Raw genomic sequence first — 25,377 nt, 5'->3', positions numbered from 1 at the left:
TTATACATTTATACATGTTGTTACACATGTTTACATTTATTTGTACATCTATTTATACATTTATTTATTAAAAATTATGAATTTTGACATTTATTTATACATTAATACAATTTTTTTTTTTACATATTTATACATTTTTTTGGACATCTATTTATACTTTTTTATACATTTATTTATAAAAAACAATTATACATTTTGACATTTATTTATTCATAACTAATTTATCCTCCTTCATAAATAAGTGGCCCCTGAGGAACTTGAAACGCCCGCTCCTGGTGCGATATATATTCACTATCACGCCACTCCAGAAGGTGGCGCTAGTGCATCATCACAGCAGAGTAGCTTCACAACACGGACAGACGAAGAAGTAGATTCTCTGGACATGAAGCTCTAGGTTTGGATTTGAATGAACGATCGTCATCACTTATATGTCATTTTATGTTTTAAATCAAAGATAGTTTGACAGCAACATGGGAGGCAAGAAGAAGAAACAGCCGCTGGCTCCGGCGGGAGGAGGAAGTACCGCCGGGAACAGCGTGGAGCTCAACACCAAACAAGCCAAACCTGCCAAAGACAGCAAATCTAAAGGTTTTATTTACTATTATTACTTTGTTTTTCTCTCTATCTCTGCTTCACTATTGAAACACTGGCGATTAAACATTTCCTCAGTGAACACTTTTCACCTTTACACCTATTAAAATGTATTATTATTATTTCTATGCATCCATCTGACTATTATTAAAGTATTATTATTGTTTACAACTCACCAAGTCTGTCCGTGTGAAGTTGAAATATTAAATAAGGATGAATTAAGATTAAAAAATAACAAGTTTTGGAAACAGGAAGAATAATGATGTAGTTGTTTATCTACGTGACATATCCTCCGGGGCCACATTAAATATTGTGTATGTTTTGAGGGGCCGTAGAGCCAAAATATGATGACAAAAACTTTGTTTGATAGTCTAAGTAAACAAGCAAGTAAGTAAAGAAACAAATCAATATAAAACAAACCTAATATGCCACTACATGAACAAGGAACTTATAGAAATAACTTGTTTATTTTTACTCAAATCATTTTCAGTACATCAATAAGTACTTTAAAAAAAGGACAAATACATTTTTTGACTAAGTCTTAAACAAAGCTTTTTATTGAGCATATATAATAAATACAGAATAAAATAGTTGGCTGTCAAAACGGATCACAAGACACATTTTTCTACATGTTCCACTCTGACCTTAGCTTCACCTCTCCATGTCTCAGATACGTTGTCTGTGCAGGTGAAAGTAATCAAATGACATTTGTGATATAAAAGTGATTAAAAAAAAAGTGAATAAATTACATATTAAATTAGCAGAGTTACAGTGTGTTATAGTGAAAAGCCTCTACATTTTCATCAGTGGTTTGCAGTGACATTTTTCTCAGGGGCCACATTATTTACCGTGACTGTTGTGAGGGACCGTCGAGCCAAAGGAGAGGAGCAAAACATTATAATTAAAATGTAAAAATACAAACAAACAAAGCCAGTTAGAAAAAAATATATATACAGTGAGGCAAAAAAGTATTTAGTCACCGATTGTGCAAGTTCTCCCACTTAAAATGATGACAGAAGTCTGTAATTGTCATCATAGGTACACTTCAACTGTGAGAGACAGAATGTGAAAAAAAATCCAGGAATCCACATTGTAGGATTTTTAAAGAATTACTATACTGTAAATCAACTTTTAATAAACGTAATTATGCTAATAAAATGTGTTTAAACATTTTGTAAAAAGGAAACTAATAAATATAACATTTTCTCCTCAATATGACATCAATATTTGGTCAAATTATTTTGTTGCGCAAAAATGCCAAAGAAAAGAAAACGGTAAAAAAAAGTTGTATTTGAATTTTACACAATAATAAATACAATTTGACCTCATTAGGGCCACATAAATACAGATAAAGAGCCTAAAGTTGCCCCCATAGTCTGTGAAAGATCAGATCAATTCATTAATGGAAATGAATGCGATAAAGATGATAAAAGGTACGTTAATAATATCTTGAATTGTCTGGATCAAACTTAAAGTTTCATGTGTTTTTTGTATATTGTTGGATTTATTTCCCTGAAGATTATGAAGAATATCTTTGTGTAAACTTTCTTTTTCAACAGCTCCAAAAACCTACAGTCTTGCCAACACGGCTCAAGTGGACACTGGAGGTGTTTCAGACAAGTCCATCCTGAAGGTGAGCGAGTCACAGTTTGTTGAAAGATGATATTGATTTTTTATAATAATTCATTGAATTAAAGGTGCCTTTCTAGACACTTAAGGTCACAGTACAGATGCTTTTAAATCAAATTGAACCTAATTAATTACTAAACATTTAATTAGACTTAAAAACGGCTGCTATGAAAAGTGGATACATAAGGAGAATATTAAATCAGGTATAATTGGTTGTTTTAAACAGTTCTTAGTTGAGATTTCATATAAAAAACTTAAATCAAAGAAGAAGAGAAATTAAGTAAGTAATATTTGTAGAGTGCTTTTCTAGACCAGGGTCACAAAGCACTTAAACAATTAAAACAATACCAGATAAAATATATCTTTAAAAGGTCAAGACAACACTGAGAACAACACAGGAGTCTCAGAGAATCAGGGAAAAGCTTGCAGGAATAAAAGTGTCTTGAGATGTTTCTTGAAGGAGTCAGTAGATCATCAAACTCAGATGTTTCTTGAAGGAGTCAGTAGATCATCAAACTCAGATGTTTCTTGAAGGAGTCAGTAGATCATCAAACACAGATGTTTCTTGAAGGAGTCAGTAGATCATCAAACACAGATGTTTCTTGAAGGAGTCAGTAGATCATCAAACACAGATGTTTCTTGAAGGAGTCAGTAGATCATCAAACACAGATGTTTCTTGAAGGAGTCAGTAGATCATCAAACACAGATGTTTCTTGAAGGAGTCAGTAGATCATCAAACACAGAGATGTTTCTTGAAGGAGTCAGTAGATCATCAAACACAGAGATGTTTCTTGAAGGAGTCAGTAGATCATCAAACACAGATGTTTCTTGAAGGAGTCAGTAGATCATCAAACACAGAGATGGTTCCAAAGCTTAGGAGCAACAGTCTGGAAGGATTTCTCTCCTCTGGTCCGGAAGTTCAGGAACCATCAGTAGATTCTGATCCACAGACCTCAGAGCCCGAGCTGGGGTGTAAGTCTGGATCAGATCACTGATGGAAGGTCTGACCATGAATAGATCTGAAAGTAAGAACCAGAATTTTAAAATGATCCTGAAAGAAACTGGCAGCCAGTGAAGAGATGGAAGGAGAAATGTGAGTTCTTCTACTAGAGCGGCTCAGAATTCTGAGTTTTGTATGAACTGCAGACGAGACAAATCCTTCTTGTTTAGACCAAAATAAACCGTTACAATCGTCCAGAAGAGAAGATAAAAAAGCATGGATTACAAAAGGGATATTATATGTATAAGATATTATTAAGGGATTAATTTAAGCAATAAATACAGGAATATCAGAATCCCATAGTAAGTAAACTTTAAGGACATCAATGTGAGATCAATTGCTAAATAAAAATGAGTTTTAAAATGTCAAACACAGGTTGCCATCCAGGCTGACTTGGAGAAGAAGATCATCAAACTCATCAATGACTTCAGGCAGGAGAACGGAGACAAAGGTCCTGTGTCAGGACGACTGACCAACAAGAAACTGCTGGTAAAAGAATCATCATCTTCATCATCGGTGTTCGTGTAAACCTCAGGATTGTCTTGTCGTCTTCGCAGGACTTGTACACGGCGCTGGAGAAGTTCAAGTTCAAAAGGGAACACATCGAGGAGTCCATGAAGAGCAGCGTTCTGTACGGCGGAGACCTTCACTCTGCGCTCGACTGGTTGTGTCTGAACCTCAACGACGGTGAGATCGCTCTTAAAAAAACGATTTGCTCGCCGACGATTTCTTAAAGAAAAATCTTCTTGTCCAGAGGAGCTGCCGGAAGGATTCACCCAGCAGATGCAGGAGGAGAGCCAGAAGAGTCGGCCCAAGTTCCAAACCCCGGTCGAGCAGAAGACCGCCGCGACCCACAACGACCCGAGACCTCCGAGCGCTCCGAGCAAAGAGACCACGAAGGTTTGTTCTTCTGACCACAAGAGGTCCAGAGAGTCAAGACTTGAGTCTCGTGTCGACCTTCAGGTCTCGGCCAAGGACGAGGCGGCGACTATGAAGGACTGGATCTTACGCTACGCAGAGCAGAGCAGTGATGATGATGATGATGATGATGAAGAGGAGGAACGAGGGAAGACTTCAGAACACAACCCGGAACTTGATGTCAAATTTGATCCCGTGGGTCAAACTTCTTTTTTATTATCTCATCATATTATTATTATTTTATTTATACTATAATTATTTTTGTTTGCTTATTATTAAGTTTAACGATTTAACATTTGTATTTATTTTTGATTAAAAAAAAAAAAAGTTTTATACATAAAACCGATGTGACAACGAATTATATTCGACATTTTTCACATTTTATTAATACTTAATTGTAGTCATTTTATGATGCATATTAAATTGTCATTGATTCAATATTTAACAAACATTTATTCGTACAAAATTACATTAAAATATCAATGTGTTGTAGTATTTACAGACCACATGACTCTTGACGAAGTCGTAACTGCTTTCATTTGTTTTAAATATGTCCAAACATCAGCTTTAAAAGCTGCAGGAGTCACTGTATCCTCTCGTCCTCAGACGGACCTAAATAAAAATAATTTAATTATTTTATAGATGGAGAGATAGAACTTCTATAGATAGAACTCTAATAAACATAAAATACGATTGCAAAAAAGAGAAAAAACATTGATACAGTGGTGTTAAATATCTTTTAAGTAAGTAATTATTATCTGTAAAGATCTTTCTAGACCAGGGTCTCAAGGCGCTTAAACAATCAAAAACAATACTCAATAAAATCTATGCTTAAAAGGTGAAGATAACACTGAGACAAAAACACGATTCTCAAAGAATCAGGGAAAAGCACAAATACAAGTTTCTTAAGATGTTGTTGTCTGAAAGTAAGAACCAGAATTTTAAAATGATCCTGAAAGAAACTGGCAGCCAGGGAAGAGTTTGAAGGAGAAATGTGAGTTCTTCTACTAGAGCAGCCAGTGAAGAGTTTGAAGGAGAAATGTGAGTTCTTCTACTAGAGCAGCCAGTGAAGAGTTTGAAGGAGAAATGTGAGTTCTTCTACTAGAGCAGCCAGTGAAGAGTTTGAAGGAGAAATGTGAGTTCTTCTACTAGAGCGGCTCAGAATTCTGGCTGCAGAGTTTAGTATGAACTGCAGGCGAGACACATCCTTCTGGTTTAGACACTAAATAAACTGTTATAATAATCTAAACAAGAAGACACAAACGCATTATAATCTTTAAGGTATCGAAAAAACTAATTGTAATATTCAAGTGTATCAGTATTTTCTTCCACCTCTAATATTTAGCATGAATCGAACTCCTGAACGTTTGTGTGTAAATCCTCCTCTAATGCTTCTTTCCTAGAACGACAGGTATTTGATTCTCACGGCTCAGCTCTACGACACTAAAGAGATGGCGATGGCTGCCAAAGCGAAAGCAGACAAACTGGGCCAGAGGACGGCACAGGATCGGATCCGGGTCATTCAGCAAGGTGTGGATTCACACCCTGAAGTTTTGGGGTGATTTTCAATCGTATGCTGATCTGTCCACAGAAATGAAGCAACTGGAGTCTCACCCTGTGTTCAACTCGGCCATAAAAGTGCTGGACGTGCCTCAGAAAGACAAGACAGTGACGCCAGTCAAGGAGGAAAAAGAAGTTCTTGGATTCAAGTTGTTCGAACAACCGGAAAAGCAGCTTCCTGCTGAGAAAGGTGCAGTTCAAGTGTGTGTGTGTGTGTGTGTGTGTGTGTGTGTGTGACTCTATTGTATCATCAGTGTGTGTGTGTTGTTGTGATGTGTGACTCTATTGTATCATCAGTGTGTGTGTGTTGTTGTGATGTGTGACTCTATTGTATCATCAGTGTGTGTGTGTTGTTGTGATGTGTGACTCTATTGTATCATCAGTGTGTGTGTGTTGTTGTGATGTGACTCTATTGTATCATCAGTGTGTGTGTGTTTGTTGTGATGTGACTCTATTGTATCATCAGTGTGTGTGTGTTGTTGTAATGTGTGACTCTATTGTATCATCAGTGTGTGTGTGTTTGTTGTGATGTGACTCTATTGTATCATCAGTGTGTGTGTGTTGTTGTGATGTGTGACTCTATTGTATCATCAGTGTGTGTTTGTACAAAACTCTTCATTGAAATATTGACATCATCATCTTTTCTGCTCTCAGTTGTGAAGAAGAACGAACCCAAAGATATTCGTAACTTCGACTACACGGCTCGCAGCTGGACAGGAAAGTCTCCCAAACAGTTCCTCATCGACTGGGTGAGGAAAAACTTGCCCAAGAGTCCTGCCCCGGCGTTTCACAAGGTCGCCGCCGGCAAATATTGGAAGTGCAGGTACTTTGTTCTTCATGTACTCGCATTGTGACAGTATTTTGAATCTGGGGAAAAGAGGAAACGACTAGTTGTTTTGGTCACTTGTTTTCTACACACTATTGAAACAGTTACACACATACATTCAACTAAAGTGTGTGTGTGTGTTGTTGTGATGTTGGACTCTATTGTATCATCAGTGTGTGTGTGTGTGTGTTGTTGTGATGTGTGACTCTATTGTTCCATCAGTGTGTGTGTGTTGTTGTGATGTGTGACTCTATTGTATCATCAGTGTGTGTGTGTTGTTGTGATGTGTGACTCTATTGTATCATCAGTGTGTGTTTGTACAAAACTCTCTTTTCATTGAAACATTGACATTAGAAAATGATCTTAAGCTCCGCCCACTGAAAACACTTTTCACTGTTGTTCTGGAGATTAAATCTTGTTGACACATAACCACGCCCACTCTGCTGTGATTGGTCAAGCTTGGAGGTTGGTCACTGCAAGTCATCTATCCTCGGAACTCTCCACCTCCAAGGGACTCGTTGTATAAACAAAGCGGGGTGTGATTACAGCTGGAGGAGTGAAGCTATTATTACATCATAATGGACTCTCGTAACCTCTCGTTCGCCCAGATTTCAAACGGGGAACAACTTTATAAGGTGGTACTAGTTCTGTATAAATATTCATTGTGTTTCCAAAGAAACCAGTAACATGTACCTGGAAAAAAAAGGATAGGGATCAACATTTGTGATTGGTTGGCTGGGCGGCAAAGCACATTGAGATGTTTTCAGGTTTATTTCGGGTCACTATTACTAAAAATGCTCTGAAGACGGTGAGGTTTTAATCTAGTTGTCGTCATGGTTTCTTGAAATTATCTGAGATGCCAAGATAAAGTACACAATACACAAACTACACAAACGACAAGGGTTTTGTAAAGTATGGTCGTGCGTGTCAGGGTAAAATAGAGCGTATAGTCATCAACAACATGTTAAAAACCCAAAGGCATTTTGGGAGTTTTAGGTTGGGCAAATAACTGTTGTTTTTGTAAATCAAAATTTCGTAGGTACTTTTTCAAGGGTATAGATCCAGAAGTGACATTTTTCTAACCAACGGACGTTAAAAGCTAAACTTGTCGTCGACTCTCTTGCCTCCAGAGTGAGGGTTCAGAGGCCGGAGGACGTCCTGGAGGTGTGTCCGTCCATCCTGACCGAAGACGGCATGCAGGCTCAACACCTGGGAGCCACCCTGGCTCTCTACAGCCTCGTCAAGGGACAGGTGAGACAATCAGGCGTAGACCTTCTTGACCTTCCTTGTAAAATGAATGCAGCGAGCCTACAGCTGGAGGGAAGATGCATTGAAGACCTTCATTTAATACCAGTTGAAAATAAATTTAAGACCGACTCGAAAACCAACTAAAATGGAGGAAAATCAAAAAACAACACGTAAAAAAAATGTATTAAAGTCATGGACAATTTCACCCAAAAGTTGGTTTTAACATAAAATAGTTTTTAGTCCAGTTACGTGCGTCTGCTCTGAGTCCTGGCTGCGACTATTAAAAAAGCATTTCTAATATTTAATTTTTTGAAAACTTGTTTTAGGGCCTTCGGGTCACTTTGACCCAGAGACAACACAAGGGATACCACAAACACATTTGTTTACAGGCTTTTGGGTCACCTTGACCCTGAGACAACACAAGAGTTAATAGTTTGTACGCTCAGGTCTGAGTCAAACTGATCATGTCGATCAAAAGTGTCAAATTCAATCACACAAGAGGCCAAAATCATCTTCTCTCAAAATCAATGTAAAGATAATTGAAAACAAGAAATCGTTTTAAATATTTGATTGGAATACGTGCATTTAAATATGTCCTGTGTGATCTAAATCTAAATCTCAATGTATTATGTTCAACAATATGCAATAAAATGACAAACTTTTCTTACTTGTATTAAATAGAAGAACACAATACGATTTTGTTAATTTTTTTCTTTTGTTGTTTTTACATTATTTTTTTTTGTATACAGTAATTAAATAAAATCAGTTCTATATTGAAATGTTCAATTAGTTAGTTTTTTTTTTAATAATTGAATTAAATATTGTCAAAATTAATGATTTCTTTTTTACACAGTTTCATATTTAAACAATAAATGTTCAAAAATTCAATATTAATTAAGTTAAGAGCCTTTTAAAGTGTATGAATAAACGTTGGATGTAATCGTGACACGGGAAAATATCAAAAGTATTCAGAGCGTTTAATATACAAATGATTGGGTTAAATTATTTTAAGCTTAAAAATACAATAAAAAAATTGTAAATGTTAAATTGTTACCATTTAACATTTTGTTGGAACCAATTTACTTTCTCATCATATTAAGGATATTTTTTAAAATCTCTTCTCTATTATAATCCATGTGTTTGTGTCGTTTACACTATTATAACAGTTTATTTAGTGTCTAAACCAGAAGGATCGTCTCGCCTGCAGTTCATACAAAACTCTGCAGCCAGAATTCTGAGCTGCTCTAGTAGAAGAACTCACATTTCTACGATCCTTAAAAACGTATTTTTGCTTTTCCCTCATATTCTGAGACTCCTTTGTCTTATGTGTCTTGATCTTTTAAAGTATATATTTTAACTGTGTATTTTTTTTAATCGTTTAAGCGCTTTGTGACCCTGGTCTAGAAACATCTTTACAGCTAACTATTAGTTACTAACTAACTAACTAACTAACTGACTTCCCTCTGCTGTCAGTCGGTCCATCAGCTGCTGCCTCCGACCTACAGGGACGTCTGGCTGGAGTGGAGAGACAACGAGCAGCAGAAACAGGACCAGACTCGCATCGCAGCCAACAAACCCAGAGACCAGTTCATCTCCAGACTCCTGACTCGGCTCAAACAGCAGCAGCAGAACCAGAGCCACGAGTCCGACGACGACGACGACGGCGGCCCGGTCCAGCAGGAGCGCCAGGACCAGGACGAGCCCGAGGAGTCCTGGGAGAGCCTGGCCACCCTGGAGCTCCGGGACCAGCAGCCCGAGTGTGAGAAGAGAGGAGCCAGGAGGGAGAGGGAAGGAGCGCTGGACGCCGCCCGGGACCTCCTGCTGAAGTCCAAGTCTTCCGGTCTCGCCAAGAAGCTGCAGGTAGAAGCTCGTGGAGGCTGGTCTGTCAATCATTTTAGGTCTTGACGTCCAGGTGGATTCATGCTCAAGTTAATGTTCGGACAACGTTTATATGGATCAGTGTCGTCATCGAGTGTTGGACTTGGACTTGGACTTGGACTTGGACTTGGACTTGGACTTCCTTTTATTGTCATTGCGCAGAAAAACACTGCAGTGAAACAGAATTTCGTTGCTTGGCAACCGTTAAAAAACGCATCATAGAATGAATGTATATAAAAATAAGGTATAAATATGAATAAGTAAAAAATAGTGCAAGATAGTATAAATAGAATGAATAATTATTTTAAATATCGCAAAGCTTGTGTTATATTGCATTGAGTCTTTTTTTATTTGAAATATATATATATTTTTAAGCATTGAATTACTTTTTTTTAATCAATTTAATTTAGTAATTTATATATAATAAAATTAGAAAATATATAATAATAATAAATAAATTGGAAAAAAAATTATACATAGTTTGATATTCTAATTCCATTCATTCAAAAAAAAAGTTCTTAGCTCAATATTTTTTAATTCGTAGTATTATTAATTCAACAATAAAATGTAGTATAATAGAGTCACCAGACAAAAACCAATAGAGTACCGAGCTACTGGATCGAGCTCTCAGCCAATCATGCGACGTGCAGATGATCACATGACATGTTCAACCAAGTACTCTGTTGGTTTTGTCTAATGGAAGTATTATAACTACATTTTTATATTGAATTTAAAAAGACAATGAATTAAAAAATATTGAATTTAGAACATTTATTTTTGAATTAATGGAATTAGAATATCAATGAAGAATATGTTGTTTTTTTTTAATTATTTTTTTTATTTAAATTAGAATATTGTGTAAACATTTGATACTCGGTGTAAAAAAACTAAATTAATTTTAAAAATATTAAAATGTTTTAAAAAACAAACTTAACCTTTTAATTTACATTTACATTACATTCTTTTATTTAAAAAAAACAATGAAATACTCAACATTTCCATAAAAATGTAGAGATTCTAAATTTTAAACAAGTCAATGTTCTTGACACTGATAAACTTCCATATGTTTAAGATAAGATAAGATAAGAAACGGATCATTGACGTCAGAGTCAGACTCGTCTTTCCTGTTAAAAGTCGGTGAAATCACGTTCAGTTTGACCAGCGACAGGTTTCATCTCCTCGTGCGGTCGAGTCGTAGAACGTGTCGTCATCATATTTCCGTGGAGCTGAACCAGCGTCTGAACCCTCCAGGCCGAGCGGGAGCAGCTCCCGGTCTTCCAGCACCGGCGGCGGATCCTGGAGTGTCTGCGGCAGCACCGGGTGGTGGTGGTGGCCGGAGAGACCGGCAGCGGCAAGAGCACCCAGATCCCTCACTTCCTCCTGGAGGAGCTCCTGAGCGGCGCCGGCGGCGGGGGGCCGCGGCCCTGCAGCATCGTGGTGACCCAGCCCAGGAGGATCTCCGCCATGAGCCTGGCCAGCCGGGTCAGCCAGGAGCTGGGCTGCGAGGATGGCCCGGGGTCGAAGGTCAGAAGGTTAAAACTCCGTGGTTAGTGTGATTCTGGGTCTGACGGGGAGATTGTTTGGCAGACGTCACTGTGTGGATACCAGATCAGGATGGAGAACCAGTCGGGCGAGTGGACCCGCCTGCTGTACTGCACCACTGGAGTTCTGCTGAGGAAACTGCAGCACGACCGACACCTCAGTTCTCTGACGCACATCATCGTGGACGAGGTAACCATTGTTCGGTGTCACGTGATCGCTCGCTTATCGTCCAGGTTACGTCAAAACATCAACATGTATTTAAAGTTATATAAACTCAACATATGACGTCTCCTCCCTCTCAACGACTCTCTCAGTAGTATTGACCTTAACGGCTCCCATGATGCTTTGCCGCCCAGCCAACCAATCACCTTTGACATGGCAACATAGATGAATAATTGACTTGAAAAGTGAATTATTTCGGAACTCGAATGTTTGTATTGCATTGTACAGTTGTACGTTATAATTAGTAATCGATTTGCAGTTAAAAACCTGAAGGATCGAAATACCTCACTGCGCTGTTGTAGTTATTGTCTCGCACTGAGTTCGGTTCGATCAGTGACAAGAATATTTGCAGTTCCTGACTCCTGCATAATATATTTAATATATGTAGTACTGTGTATGTCAACCATGAGCGTAACAAAATATAGATACACTTAAAAATTGCGATATTCCTTTTCATTTATACAACAAATAAAAAGATTACGTTTTTTTTAGTTTTTTTTTAAATTGTAGTTATTTTATGGTTTATATTTCAATATAGAATTATTTTTATTTTGCATTTACAATTAACATTTACCTTTTTATAGCGTTTGTTCATTTTTTGTTGTTGCAATTGAACTTCCAGCCAGTAGATGGTAGCCTCCGCGGCTATAGGATCATTAAAATCCCATGAGATCCCGGCGATTACTGAGGACGAGAGGATACTGTGAAACCAGCAGCTTTTAAAGCTGATGTTTGGACATATTTTGGTTTGAAAACAAATGAAAGTAGTTACGACTTTGTCAAGAGTCATGTGGTCTGTAAATACTACAACACCAGAGTCAAGTACTGGACAATACTACACATATATACTTGTTACTACACTATCACAACACCAGAGTCAAGTACTCAACAATACTACACATATATACTTGTTACTACACTATCACAACACCAGAGTCAAGTACTGGACAATACTACACATGTATACTTGTTACTACACTATCACAACACCAGAGTCAAGTACTCGACAATACTACACATATATACTTGTTACTACACTATCACAACACCAGAGTCAAGTACTCAACAATACTACACATATATACTTGTTACTACACTATCACAACACCAGAGTCAAGTACTGGACAATACTACACATGTATACTTGTTACTACACTATCACAACACCAGAGTCAAGTACTCGACAATACTACACATATATACTTGTTACTACACTATCACAACACCAGAGTCAAGTACTCGACAATACTACACATATATACATGTTACTACACTATCACAACACCAGAGTCAAGTACTCGACAATACTACACATATATACTTGTTACTACACTATCACAACACCAGAGTCAAGTACTCGACAATACTACACATATATACATGTTACTACACTATCACAACACCAGAGTCAAGTACTGGACAATACTACACATATATACTTGTTACTACACTATCACAACACCAGAGTCAAGTACTCGACAATACTACACACATATACTTGTTACTACACTATCACAACACCAGAGTCAAGTACTCGACAATACTACACATATATACTTGTTACTACACTATCACAACACCAGAGTCAAGTACTCGACAATACTACACATATATACTTGTTACTACACTATCACAACACCAGAGTCAAGTACTCGACAATACTACACATATATACTTGTTACTACACTATCACTATAAAAAAAACAACAATCTTCCTCCCTCAGGTCCACGAACGAAGCGTCCAGTCCGACTTCCTGCTCACCATCCTCAAGGACGTGGTTCTGAGGCGGTCGGACCTGCAGCTGATCCTCATGAGCGCCACCGTCGACTGCAACAAGTTCTCCAACTACTTCAACCGCTGTCCGGTCCTCAACATCCCCGGCAGGACCTTCCCCGTGGAGGTGAGTCCTCTCCGTCCCCCTCCTCCTGCCTGGACCTGATCCTCCTCGTTTCTCCAGGTCTTTCATCTGGAGGACATCGTGGAGCAGACGGGGTACGTCCTGGAGAAGGACTCCGAGTACTGCCAGAGGATCGTGGAGGAGGAGGAGGAGGTCAGCGTCGCCGTCACCCAGAGAGGTGGAAAGACGGCGCAGCACCAGGTACTTCATCTCCAGAAGACTCTGAGTGACTCTAGATGAAGACGTTTCAAAACTTCTCCAGGACGTGATCCTCAGAGACTCCACCGCAGGCTGGGATCTCGGGCCGGACCTGGACCACTTCAGCAGCAGGACCCGACAGGTTCTCCAGTACATGAACCCCAATAAGATCAACATGGACCTGCTGGTGGACCTGGTGGACTATCTAGGTGAACCTGATGGAACGCATGGAGATGTCGAGTAGAACTGACTCTGTTTGTTTCTCCTGAAGATAAGTCTCCACAGTTCGCGGAGTTGAACGGAGCCGTCCTGGTCTTCCTACCTGGTCTGGCTCACATCCAGCAGCTGCTCGACCTCCTGACCTCTGACAAGAGGTTCAGAGACAAAAGCAGGTGTTGTCACGTTGTTAGAATCCACATGAAATATTATGTTTTTGTTCTCATCCTGGTTCTTGTCTCTCCTGCAGGTACAGAGTTGTTGCTCTTCACTCCACGCTCTCGTCCAAGGATCAGGCTGCAGCCTTCACAGTGCCCCCTGCTGGTGTCAGGAAGGTACTGCTGACACGTTAGACTTAAAAAACCTCAACAATAACGTAATAATAATAATTTCTATTTTGTTTTTATTAAATATTTGTGTATTGAAATATTTAATTAATTTTCCATTTAATGATTGAATAAAAATAAGTCTATATTTCACTTTAAAGTTTGATATTGTAGTTCTAATGTTAATCAAAAAATAATTTAATCATCTTCAATTCCTATCCATTTAAATAATATATTACATTTAGATTTTTTTTATTTTGAATAATTAAATAAAATAATTTCTGAATAAAAAGCTTGAATATTTTCTAAAGTATAGTTTACTAATGTTATTTGTAAATTTAAAGTTTCATTTGTTTTTGTCTTTTGAATAATTTAATTCGAATATCTTTTTTTAAACACAGATATTGTAATTCCAATAAAACAAAAATATTTGTCGTTAAATAAAATATTTTATATTTTGTGCAAACATTTTTATTAAACAGGGTGCAAATAAAAAAATATTGAATAAAATAATTGGAATTAATATATCGAACTCTCTCGAACCAACATTAACATTTTATTAAACAAATTATTTATAATATAAAACTATTTAAACCTCTTAATATAGAAAATGATCAATTTAATTATTTTTAAAAAGAATATGATGCCTAAAAAACAAATACTCAATAAAAATAAATTCAACCATTAAATAAATAAACTATTGAAATCAATTTAAAAAATATATATATATATATATATATATATATATATATATATATAATAGCATTATATCCACATTCAATATTGTTATTCTAATATAAATAAAAAATAATCTTATCAATTAAAATAATATATTTAATTTTTGTATGACTTCAGATTTTTTTTATAAAAGATATATTCAAATAATATTTGTATAAAACAAATTCAAACTTTCAATATAGAAATGAATCATATAATCAATCAGTCAAAAAAATAAAATAATTAAATGCCTAAAAAACAACATTTTAATTAAAATACTGGTTTAAACGATGACCTCGACTACAAAAACTTTGGCGGATAAAGTTTGACGCCACTGTTGTAGAAAAACTGTTCTTTTCCATATCTTTAAAAGATGTTTATTGATCATTTAGATGAATAAAGTAGATGAATTTAATCAAAAATGTAGTTTTTAATGAATATCTGTCAACGACGGTTAATTCAAATGTTTAAAACATGTTTCTTCAGATCGTCTTGTCGACCAACATCGCTGAAACAGGCGTGACTATTCCTGACGTCGTGTTCGTCATCGATACCGGGAAGACCAAGGAAAACAAGTAAAACATAAGTGACCTCACGGCTCGCATATCAAAGAAACATCTCAAACCCCCTGGTGTTGCGTTCAGGTACCACGAGAGCAGCCAAATGAGCTCCTTGGTGGAGACGTTTGTGTCCAAAGCCAGCGCCCTCCAGAGGCAGGGAAGGGCAGGACGGGTTCGCAGCGGCTTCTGCTTCAGACTTTACCCTAAATTCAGGTTTGAATCGTTTTAACGTTTGATCCTCGATTTATTTTGGTCAAGAATCTGTTCATATGATGAGTATCACGATACAGGGTCAACGATACGATATATTGTGATAGTGTAGTAACAAGTATATATGTGTAGTATCGTCCAGTACTTGACTCTGGTGTTGTGATGGTGTAGTAACAAGTATATATGTATAGTATTGTCCAGTACTTGACTCTGGTGTTGTGATAGTGTAGTAACAAGTATATATGTGTAGTATTGTCCAGTACTTGACTCTGGTGTTGTGATAGTGTAGTAACAAGTATATATGTGTAGTATTGTCCAGTACTTGACTGGTGTTGTGATAGTGTAGTAACAAGTATATATGTGTAGTATTGTCCAGTACTTGACTCTGGTGTTGTAGTATTTACAGACCACATGACTCTTGACAAAGTCGTAACTGCTTTCATTTATTTTCAAACCAAAATATGTCCAAACATCAGCTTTAAAAGCTGCTGGACTCACTGTATCCTCTCGTCCTCAGTCGTCACTGCGATCTCGCAGGATTTCATTGTTATGAAAAAACGTGTGCGATGCAGTTAAATCCACCTTTGTTTCATTATTTCATCTTCATTCATCCTCAGGTTCGATGCCTTCATGGAATACTCCATTCCAGAGATTCTTCGTGTGCCGCTTGAAGAATTGTGTCTTCATATTATGGTAAAAATACATTTATAAATACAGTCAAAATGTTTATTTAGCAGAAAACTAAAGTATATCAGTGACTTCAGAATGTTGAATAGTTTAACATTTCATTTAATTTTTTAAATAATCAAAAAGCTTGAATATCTTTTTATAAGTATGTTATTTGTATATTTAAAGTTTCATTTGTTTTTGTATTATTATATATATATATTGTATTATTACAATAGAACAACAATACATATTATTAAATACTATATTTGATACTCGTACCAACATTTTTATGTCGTACTTAAGAGGGTGGAAGTAAAAATATATTGAATAATAAAATAATTGACATTAATATATCCAACTCTGTTATTTTTATTATTATTACTTCATATTAGTATTTCTCCGCAAGAGTAATACTACAGTCTATACATCTTACTACAAAGACGTAGTATTACTCCGTATGGTTCCCCACTTCGGCTACACTCACATATATATTATATATATATATATATATATATATATATATATAAATTAATACAAAATTCAACATTGAATTTAACGTTCAATATTCCGAAGTCACTGATCTACTCCCATAGAAAACATCGTAACCGTAGCAACATTATTTCTCTCTAGAAATGTCAGTACGGTTCTCCTGAAGACTTCCTGGCTCGAGCTCTGGATCCTCCTCAGCCTCAGTCGGTGAGTAACGCCGTGAGCCTGCTGAGGAGGATCGGGGCGTGTCACCCCAGCCAGCACCTCCTCACCGCCCTGGGTCACCACCTGGCCTGCCTGCCCGTCAACGTGAAGATCGGCAAGATGCTGATCTACGGCGCCATCCTGGGCTGCCTGGAGCCCATCGTGCGTCTCTAGTATTATTACTTAGTATTATTACTTATTACTTACGTTCGTGTGGCTGACGCTGGTGTTTCTCAGGCCACCATCGCAGCCGCCATCACCGAGAAGTCGCCGTTCTCGACGCCCATGAACCGGAAGGAAGAAGCTAATCTGGCTAAAGCTGCTCTGGCCGTCGCTAACTCTGACCACCTGACCATCTACTCTGCCTATGTGGGGTGAGTATCCATGTGTACTGTATTCTTGTGTATTTATCATGTATTCATTCTGTTTGTACTTGAACCGATTGGATGCGTTACACATTCTGTCAAAATGTTTAAGTACGACTTTGGTAAACTCGGTAGTAAGTATTACTCAACAAGTCTTTGTAGTAGTACTCCACCAGTCTTCGTAGTATTACTCCACAAGTCTTAATAATATAACTCCGCGAGCCTTTGTAGTATTACTCAGCGAGTCTTCATAGTATAACTGTGTGAGTCTTCTTAGTATTACTCCATGAGCCTTCGTAGTATTACTCCACAAGTCTTTGTAGTATTACTCCGTGAGTCTTCATAGTATTACTCCACAAGTCTTTGTAGTATTGCTCCGCGAGTCTCTATAGTATTACTCCATGAGTCTGCATATTATAAACTCTGTAGCAGTTCTCCACAAGTCTCTTTAGTATGACTTAATGAGTATTACTTAATATAGTATTACTTAATGATTACTCCATGAGTCTCCGTATTATTACTCCTTGTGTCTCTTCAGTATTACTTTATGAGTCACATACAGTAAGTATTAGCCCAAGTCTTCCTAGTATTACTCCTCAGGGCTCTGTTGTATTAATCCTCAAGACTCTGTAGTATTAATAGTCAAGACTCTGTAGTATTACTCCTCAGGGCTCTGTAGTATTAATCCTCAGGGCTCTGTAGTATTAATCCTCAAGACTCTGTAGTATTAATAGTCAAGACTCTGTAGTATTACTCCTCAGGGCCCTTTAGTATTAATCCTCAAGACTCTGTAGTATTAATACTCGAGACTCTGTAGTATTACTCCTCAGGGCTCTGTAGTATTAATCCTCAAGACTCTGTAGTATTAATAGTCAAGACTCTGTAGTATTACTCCTCAGGGCTCCGTAGTATTACTCCCCAAGACTCTGTAGTATTACTCCTCAGGGCTCTGTAGTATTAATACTCAAGACTCTGTAGTATTAATACTCAAGACTCTGTAGTGTTACTCCTCAAGACTCTGTAGTATTACTCCTCAAGACTCTGTAGTTTTACTCCTCAGGGCTCTGTAGTATTAATACTCTAAACTCTGTGGTATTAATACTCAAGACTCTGTAGTATTACTCCTCAAGACTCTGTAGTATTAATAGTCAAGACTCTGTAGTATTACTCCTCAGGGCTCCGTAGTATTACTCCCCAAGACTCTGTAGTATTAATCCTCAAGACTCTGTAGTATTACTCCTCAAGACTCTGTAGTATTACTCCTCAGGGCTCTGTAGTATTAATACTCAAGACTCTGTAGTTTTACTCCTAAGGGCTCTGTAGTATTAATACTCTAAACTCTGTAGTATTACTCCTCAGGGCTCCGTAGTATTACTCCCCAAGACTCAGTAGTATTAATACTCAAGACTCTGTAGTATTACTCCTCAAGACTCTGTAGTATTACTCCTCAGGGCTCTGTAGTATTAATACTCAAGACTCTGTAGTATTAATACTCAAGACTCTGTAGTGTTACTCCTCAAGACTCTGTAGTATTACTCCTCAAGACTCTGTAGTTTTACTCCTCAGGGCTCTGTAGTATTAATACTCTAAACTCTGTGGTATTAATACTCAAGACTCTGTAGTATTACTCCTCAAGACTCTGTAGTATTAATAGTCAAGACTCTGTAGTATTACTCCTCAGGGCTCCGTAGTATTACTCCCCAAGACTCTGTAGTATTAATCCTCAAGACTCTGTAGTATTACTCCTCAAGACTCTGTAGTATTACTCCTCAGGGCTCTGTAGTATTAATACTCAAGACTCTGTAGTTTTACTCCTAAGGGCTCTGTAGTATTAATACTCTAAACTCTGTAGTATTACTCCTCAGGGCTCCGTAGTATTACTCCCCAAGACTCAGTAGTATTAATACTCAAGACTCTGTAGTATTACTCCTCAAGACTCTGTAGTATTACTCCTCAGGGCTCTGTAGTATTAATACTCAAGACTCTGTAGTATTAATACTCAAGACTCTGTAGTGTTACTCCTCAAGACTCTGTAGTATTACTCCTCAGGGCTCTGTAGTATTAATACTCAAGACTCTGTAGTATTAATACTCAAGACTCTGTAGTATTAATAGTCAAGACTCTGTAGTATTACTCCTCAGGGCTCCGTAGTATTACTCCCCAAGACTCTGTGGTATTAATACTCAAGACTCTGTAGTATTACTCCTCAAGACTCTGTAGTATTAATAGTCAAGACTCTGTAGTATTACTCCTCAGGGCTCCGTAGTATTACTCCCCAAGACTCTGTAGTATTAATCCTCAAGACTCTGTAGTATTACTCCTCAAGACTCTGTAGTATTACTCCTCAGGGCTCTGTAGTATTAATACTCAAGACTCTGTAGTTTTACTCCTAAGGGCTCTGTAGTATTAATACTCTAAACTCTGTAGTATTACTCCTCAGGGCTCCGTAGTATTACTCCCCAAGACTCAGTAGTATTAATACTCAAGACTCTGTAGTATTACTCCTCAAGACTCTGTAGTATTACTCCTCAGGGCTCTGTAGTATTAATACTCAAGACTGTAGTATTAATACTCAAGACTCTGTAGTGTTACTCCTCAAGACTCTGTAGTATTACTCCTCAGGGCTCTGTAGTATTAATACTCAAGACTCTGTAGTATTAATACTCAAGACTCTGTAGTGTTACTCCTCAAGACTCTGTAGTATTACTCCTCAAGACTCTGCATTATTACTCCTCAGGGCTGTATAGTATTACTCCTCAAGACTGTAGTATTACTCCTGACTAAGGATCCTCGCGGAGTAAAACTGTGTTGTGACGTCACAGGTGGAGGAACTCGAGGATCGAGGGTCAAAAGGCAGAATCGAGCTTCTGTAGAAAACACTTCCTGAACCGAACGGCTCTGATGACCATCGAGGTGAAGAACCATCAAGTCTCGTCTGGTGTCTGTCCTTGAACTGGTCTGACCCTGCAGGACGTCAAGCACGACCTGATGAAGATGATGGAGCAGGTGGGTTTCAGCTCCTCGCGCTCCAGGACCCAGACGGCGGTCCTGTCCAAGCCTCTGATGTCGGTCCTGAACGCGGCGCTGACGGCCGGACTCTACGACAGCGTGGCTCGGGTTCTGTGCACCAAGTCCGTGGACGTCCTGGAGAAGCTGGTCTGCACGGTGGAGACGCCTCAGGGCCGAGCTCAGGTCCACCCGTCGTCCGTGAACCGCAACCTGCAGACCCACGGCTGGCTGCTCTACCAGGAGAAGGTACGCGTGTCCCTGAACGCCTCGTCTATGTTAGCGTGTTAGCGTGACTTTGATTTAGTTTTTATTGGAATGTTCTTTTTTTTTTTAAGCTTTTTAAAAAAAAATAATTCAATAATTAGTAAATTTAAAGGTAAACTTAGTTTTTATTGAATTATTTTCAATTTTTATTATATTATGATTGTTTTTTTTAAATTGTATAACATATTTAATTAATTCCAATAATTCAAAAAGTAAATTTACTCGATTCGATTTTTATATACAGGTATATTTTTATTATTTGTAGCCTTTTAAATTCAATATAATGTATTCATTGTGTCACTTTATTTTTATCAACATTATTATGTTGAATTAAAAAAGGTTCAAATCTGGAATTATATTTGATTTATACATTTTTATTTTTGAATTATTTTAGTTTTAAGTGACAAACTCTAGGTGTAAAAAATAAACTAAATCGAAAAAACTTGATTTTCTTAATTCAGTCATTAAAAAAAAAATCTTCTTTTAATTTGGAAATTGTTGAATTTTAAATATTCCAAAAATATAATTTAATGCTTCAAAAAAAAACATTTTAATTTAATTATTAATTTAGTTTCTCCAATTAGCAATTTTGGATTATTTTAATTGAAATTTTGTTCTTTTTTTTAATATCATAGATCTTTTTTTTGTTGAATAATTGAATTGAAAGTTTGCGGTCTTTTTGAATGAAAAGCTGAATTTTTAAAAGTAGATTTTATTCAAAATTAATTAATTTTGAATGATTCATATTTTTTTTTTTATAAAATTACAAAAAAACAAACAAAATTCAACCTTTTCAATATTAAAAAAACTTTGAATCGTATTATTCAGTAAAATAATAAATGCTAATAACATTTTAATAAAATCTTCCTACATTCGAAATGTTAAGTTCCTTCAAGTACTTCATTCAACAGGTACTTGTACTCGTAGTATTTTAATCGCTGGTGTTTTGTCCTTGAAGGTCAAATACACTAAGATCTACCTCCGGGACACGACCCTCATATCGCCTTTTCCCATGATGCTCTTTGGCGGAGACATCGACATCCAGCACCGCGAGCGACTCATCACTCTGGACGGATGGATTCACTTCCAGGCGAGTCTTCACTTTATTTCTCTTTCTTTTCTTTTCTTTTCTTTCTTTCTCTGAGCACCAGTTCGATGTCATCACGTTTAACTAGTTTAACTAGTTTAACTAGTTTAACTAGTTTAACTAGTTAGCAGGTTTAGTTGATAAATAAACAAGAGTCACATGATCATGTGGAAGAAAATCAGTGTCTTTAGAAAATTGATTGAATTTTATATTGAAATGTTTTTTGTGTTTGTTTTTTTCAAGCATTGAATATTTTGTTGAACTTCTTCAGTCATTTTTACGGAATATTTAATAAAATGTTTTAAATATTTTCAAATTTTTAATATTTTTTATAGATGGAATTAAAAAAAAAAGTACGAATTTAAAAATAAATTTTCAAAATTATCAATTTTTTAAATTTCTAACTTAAAATGTATAACAAATGTTGGTTTAAGTGTCACATGATCGGCTGATACGTTTGATCAGTATCTCTGTGATCTGTTGGTCATGTCTGGTGAATCTATTACACCAACATGTTTATATTGAATTTAAACGACTATTAATCAAAAAAATATAGAATTAAGAAAATACATTTTTGACTTTGAATTCATTATTATTATATTATTATTTTTTATTCAATTAAAAAAAAAAGACACACAAATTCAACCTTTTCATTATAAAACATAATGAATGTTATTATTCAGTAAAATAATTAAATGCTTAAAAAACCCAGAAACACATTAATGAAAAAAAAACTCAAAATGTCTACATTTGAAATGTTAAATTCATTCAGAAGGTAATATTTCAAATAAATATTGAAACACGTAATATAGAATAAAAATGTTAAAAAGTTTAACTGTGTTGAATCCTGTGAGGATCAATAAGTAACTAGTAATAACCGTGTGTCTGGAGGCTCCGGTGAGGATCAATAACTAACTATAACTAACTAGTAATAATGTGTCTGGAGGCTCCGGTGAGGATCAATAAGTAACTAGTAATAACCGTGTGTCTGGAGGCTCCGGTGAGGATCAATAACTAACTATAACTAACTAGTAATAACCGTGTGTCTGGAGGCTCCAGTGAGGATCAATAACTAACTAGTAATAACCGTGTGTCTGGAAGGCTCCTGTGAGGATCAATAACTAACTATAACTAACTAGTAATAATGTGTCTGAAGGCTCCAGTGAGGATCAATAAATAACTATAACTAACTAGTAATAATGTGTCTGAAGGCTCCAGTGAGGATCAATAACTAACTATAACTAACTAGTAATAACCGTGTGTCTGAAGGCTCCAGTGAGGATCAATAAATAACTATAACTAACTAGTAATAATGTGTCTGAAGGCTCCAGTGAGGATCAATAAATAACTATAACTAACTAGTAATAATGTGTCTGAAGGCTCCAGTGAGGATCAATAACTAACTATAACTAACTAGTAATAACCGTGTGTCTGAAGGCTCCAGTGAGGATCAATAAATAACTATAACTAACTAGTAATAATGTGTCTGAAGGCTCCGGTGAGGATCAATAACTAACTATAACTAACTAGTAATAATGTGTCTGAAGGCTCCGGTGAGGATCAATAAGTAACTATAACTAACTTGTAATAATGTGTCTGAAGGCTCCGGTGAGGATCAATAAGTAACTATAACTAACTAGTAATAATGTGTCTGAAGGCTCCAGTGAGGATCAATAAGTAACTATAACTAACTAGTAATAATGTGTCTGAAGGCTCCGGTGAGGATCAATAAGTAACTATAACTAACTAGTAATAATGTGTCTGAAGGCTCCAGTGAGGATCAATAACTAACTATAACTAACTAGTATTAACCGTGTGTCTGAAGGCTCCAGTGAGGATCAATAAATAACTATAACTAACTAGTAATAATGTGTCTGAAGGCTCCAGTGAGGATCAATAAATAACTATAACTAACTAGTAATAATGTGTCTGAAGGCTCCAGTGAGGATCAATAACTAACTATAACTAACTAGTAATAACCGTGTGTCTGAAGGCTCCAGTGAGGATCAATAAATAACTATAACTAACTAGTAATAATGTGTCTGAAGGCTCCGGTGAGGATCAATAAGTAACTATAACTAACTAGTAATAATGTGTCTGAAGGCTCCGGTGAGGATCAATAAGTAACTATAACTAACTAGTAATAATGTGTCTGAAGGCTCCGGTGAGGATCAATAAGTAACTATAACTAACTAGTAATAATGTGTCTGAAGGCTCAGGTGAGGATCAATAACTAACTATAACTAACTAGTAATAATGTGTCTGAAGGCTCCGGTGAGGATCAATAAGTAACTATAACTAACTAGTAATAATGTGTCTGAAGGCTCCGGTGAGGATCAATAAGTAACTATAACTAACTAGTAATAATGTGTCTGAAGGCTCCGGTGAGGATCAATAAGTAACTATAACTAACTAGTAATAATGTGTCTGAAGGCTCCGGTGAGGATCAATAAGTAACTATAACTAACTAGTAATTATGTGTCTGAAGGCTCCGTTGAGGATCAATAAGTAACTATAACTAACTAGTAATAATGTGTCTGAAGGCTCCGGTGAGGATCAATAACTAACTATAACTAACTAGTAATAATGTGTCTGAAGGCTCCGGTGAGGATCAATAACTAACTATAACTAACTAGTAATAATGTGTCTGAAGGCTCCGGTGAGGATCAATAACTAACTATAACTAACTAGTAATAATGTGTCTGAAGGCTCCGGTGAGGATCAATAAGTAACTATAACTAACTAGTAATAATGTGTCTCGAAGGCTCTGGTGAGGATCAATAACTAACTATAACTAACTAGTAATAATGTGTCTGAAGGCTCCGGTGAGGATCAATAAGTAACTATAACTAACTAGTAATAATGTGTCTGAAGGCTCCGGTGAGGATCAATAAGTAACTATAACTAACTAGTAATAATGTGTCTGAAGGCTCCGGTGAGGATCAATAAGTAACTATAACTAACTAGTAATAATGTGTCTGAAGGCTCCGGTGAGGATCAATAAGTAACTATAACTAACTAGTAATAATGTGTTTGAAGGCTCCAGTAAGGATCAATAACTAACTATAACTAACTAGTAATAATGTGTCTGAAGGCTCCGTTGAGGATCAATAAGTAACTATAACTAACTAGTAATAATGTGTCTGAAGGCTCCGGTGAGGATCAATAACTAACTATAACTAACTAGTAATAATGTGTCTGAAGGCTCCGGTGAGGATCGGCGTGATCTTCAAACACTTGAGGAAACTCATGGACTCACTGCTGGAGAAGAAACTACAGAATCCTCGCATGAACGTCGAAGGTGAGAAACTCTTGTTTATTGTTTATTTATTTATTTATTTATTTATTTGTCTCAACGTTTGTTTCATGTTTTCAGACGAGAAGACGATTCAAACCATCCTGGAGCTGATCAGGTCTGAGAGCAGAGGCTGAGGAACTTTATTGATCCTCGTCAAAGTACTTCATCAAAGCACTTCGTCAAAGTACTTCATCAGAGCACTTCCTGTATCTCAGTGTCATCGGGATAGTTCATCGTTTGATGTAGCATTTGAATATATTAAAGTTTTTTTATTTAAATGTTTATGTTTTTTAATCATTTAATTAATTTTCTTTCAAAAAATTAAACTCAATAATTTATAAATTGAATTTTTTATGTAATTGATTCAAATAATTTAAATATATTTCAAATAAAGTAGTTTTTTTACACATATAAATTAATATTATAATTATATTAGTTTAAATGTAAACTTTC

General features: G+C 36.5%; 1 protein-coding gene across 2 annotated transcripts; it reads left to right on the top strand.

Moving 5' to 3' along the window:
* Positions 1 to 380: 380 nt before the first annotated feature.
* On the top strand, positions 381 to 25,377 carry dhx29 (DEAH (Asp-Glu-Ala-His) box polypeptide 29). Of its 2 annotated transcripts, XM_087790591.1 has the most exons (28): positions 381 to 588; positions 2,151 to 2,224; positions 3,596 to 3,709; positions 3,778 to 3,907; positions 3,975 to 4,120; positions 4,184 to 4,333; positions 5,542 to 5,668; positions 5,730 to 5,888; positions 6,353 to 6,521; positions 7,655 to 7,775; positions 9,246 to 9,632; positions 10,902 to 11,174; positions 11,238 to 11,381; positions 13,139 to 13,315; positions 13,373 to 13,513; positions 13,575 to 13,719; positions 13,782 to 13,902; positions 13,977 to 14,061; positions 15,256 to 15,344; positions 15,414 to 15,542; positions 16,157 to 16,232; positions 16,839 to 17,063; positions 17,139 to 17,275; positions 20,089 to 20,179; positions 20,237 to 20,521; positions 21,498 to 21,629; positions 24,831 to 24,927; positions 25,003 to 25,377. In XM_087790591.1, the coding sequence occupies exons 1-28, from the start codon at positions 471 to 473 to the stop codon at positions 25,056 to 25,058; spliced, it is 4,098 nt and encodes a 1,365-aa protein (XP_087646717.1). In that variant the 5' UTR covers positions 381 to 470; the 3' UTR covers positions 25,059 to 25,377. The 2 variants fall into 2 exon arrangements, with proteins under 2 accessions (XP_087646717.1, XP_087646716.1); XM_087790590.1 differs by having other exon boundaries at positions 3,975 to 4,333.

Source organism: Callionymus lyra, chromosome 5, assembly GCF_982586985.1.
Source record: "Callionymus lyra chromosome 5, fCalLyr1.hap1.1, whole genome shotgun sequence".
Lineage (NCBI taxonomy): Eukaryota > Metazoa > Chordata > Actinopteri > Syngnathiformes > Callionymidae > Callionymus > Callionymus lyra.
The sequence above is the reverse complement of the archived record's forward strand: the minus strand, read 5'-3'. Positions and strand labels throughout refer to the sequence as shown.

Bases quoted from the DNA above. Each gene is read 5' to 3' on its own strand.
- dhx29 (XM_087790590.1), top strand. From the start codon at position 471: ATGGGAGGCAAGAAGAAGAAACAGCCGCTGGCTCCGGCGGGAGGAGGA. The intron at 3,908-3,974 runs GTGAGATCGCTC...CTTCTTGTCCAG, and splicing joins GTGTCTGAACCTCAACGACG to AGGAGCTGCCGGAAGGATTC. The intron at 5,889-6,352 runs GTGCAGTTCAAG...TTCTGCTCTCAG, and splicing joins GCAGCTTCCTGCTGAGAAAG to TTGTGAAGAAGAACGAACCC.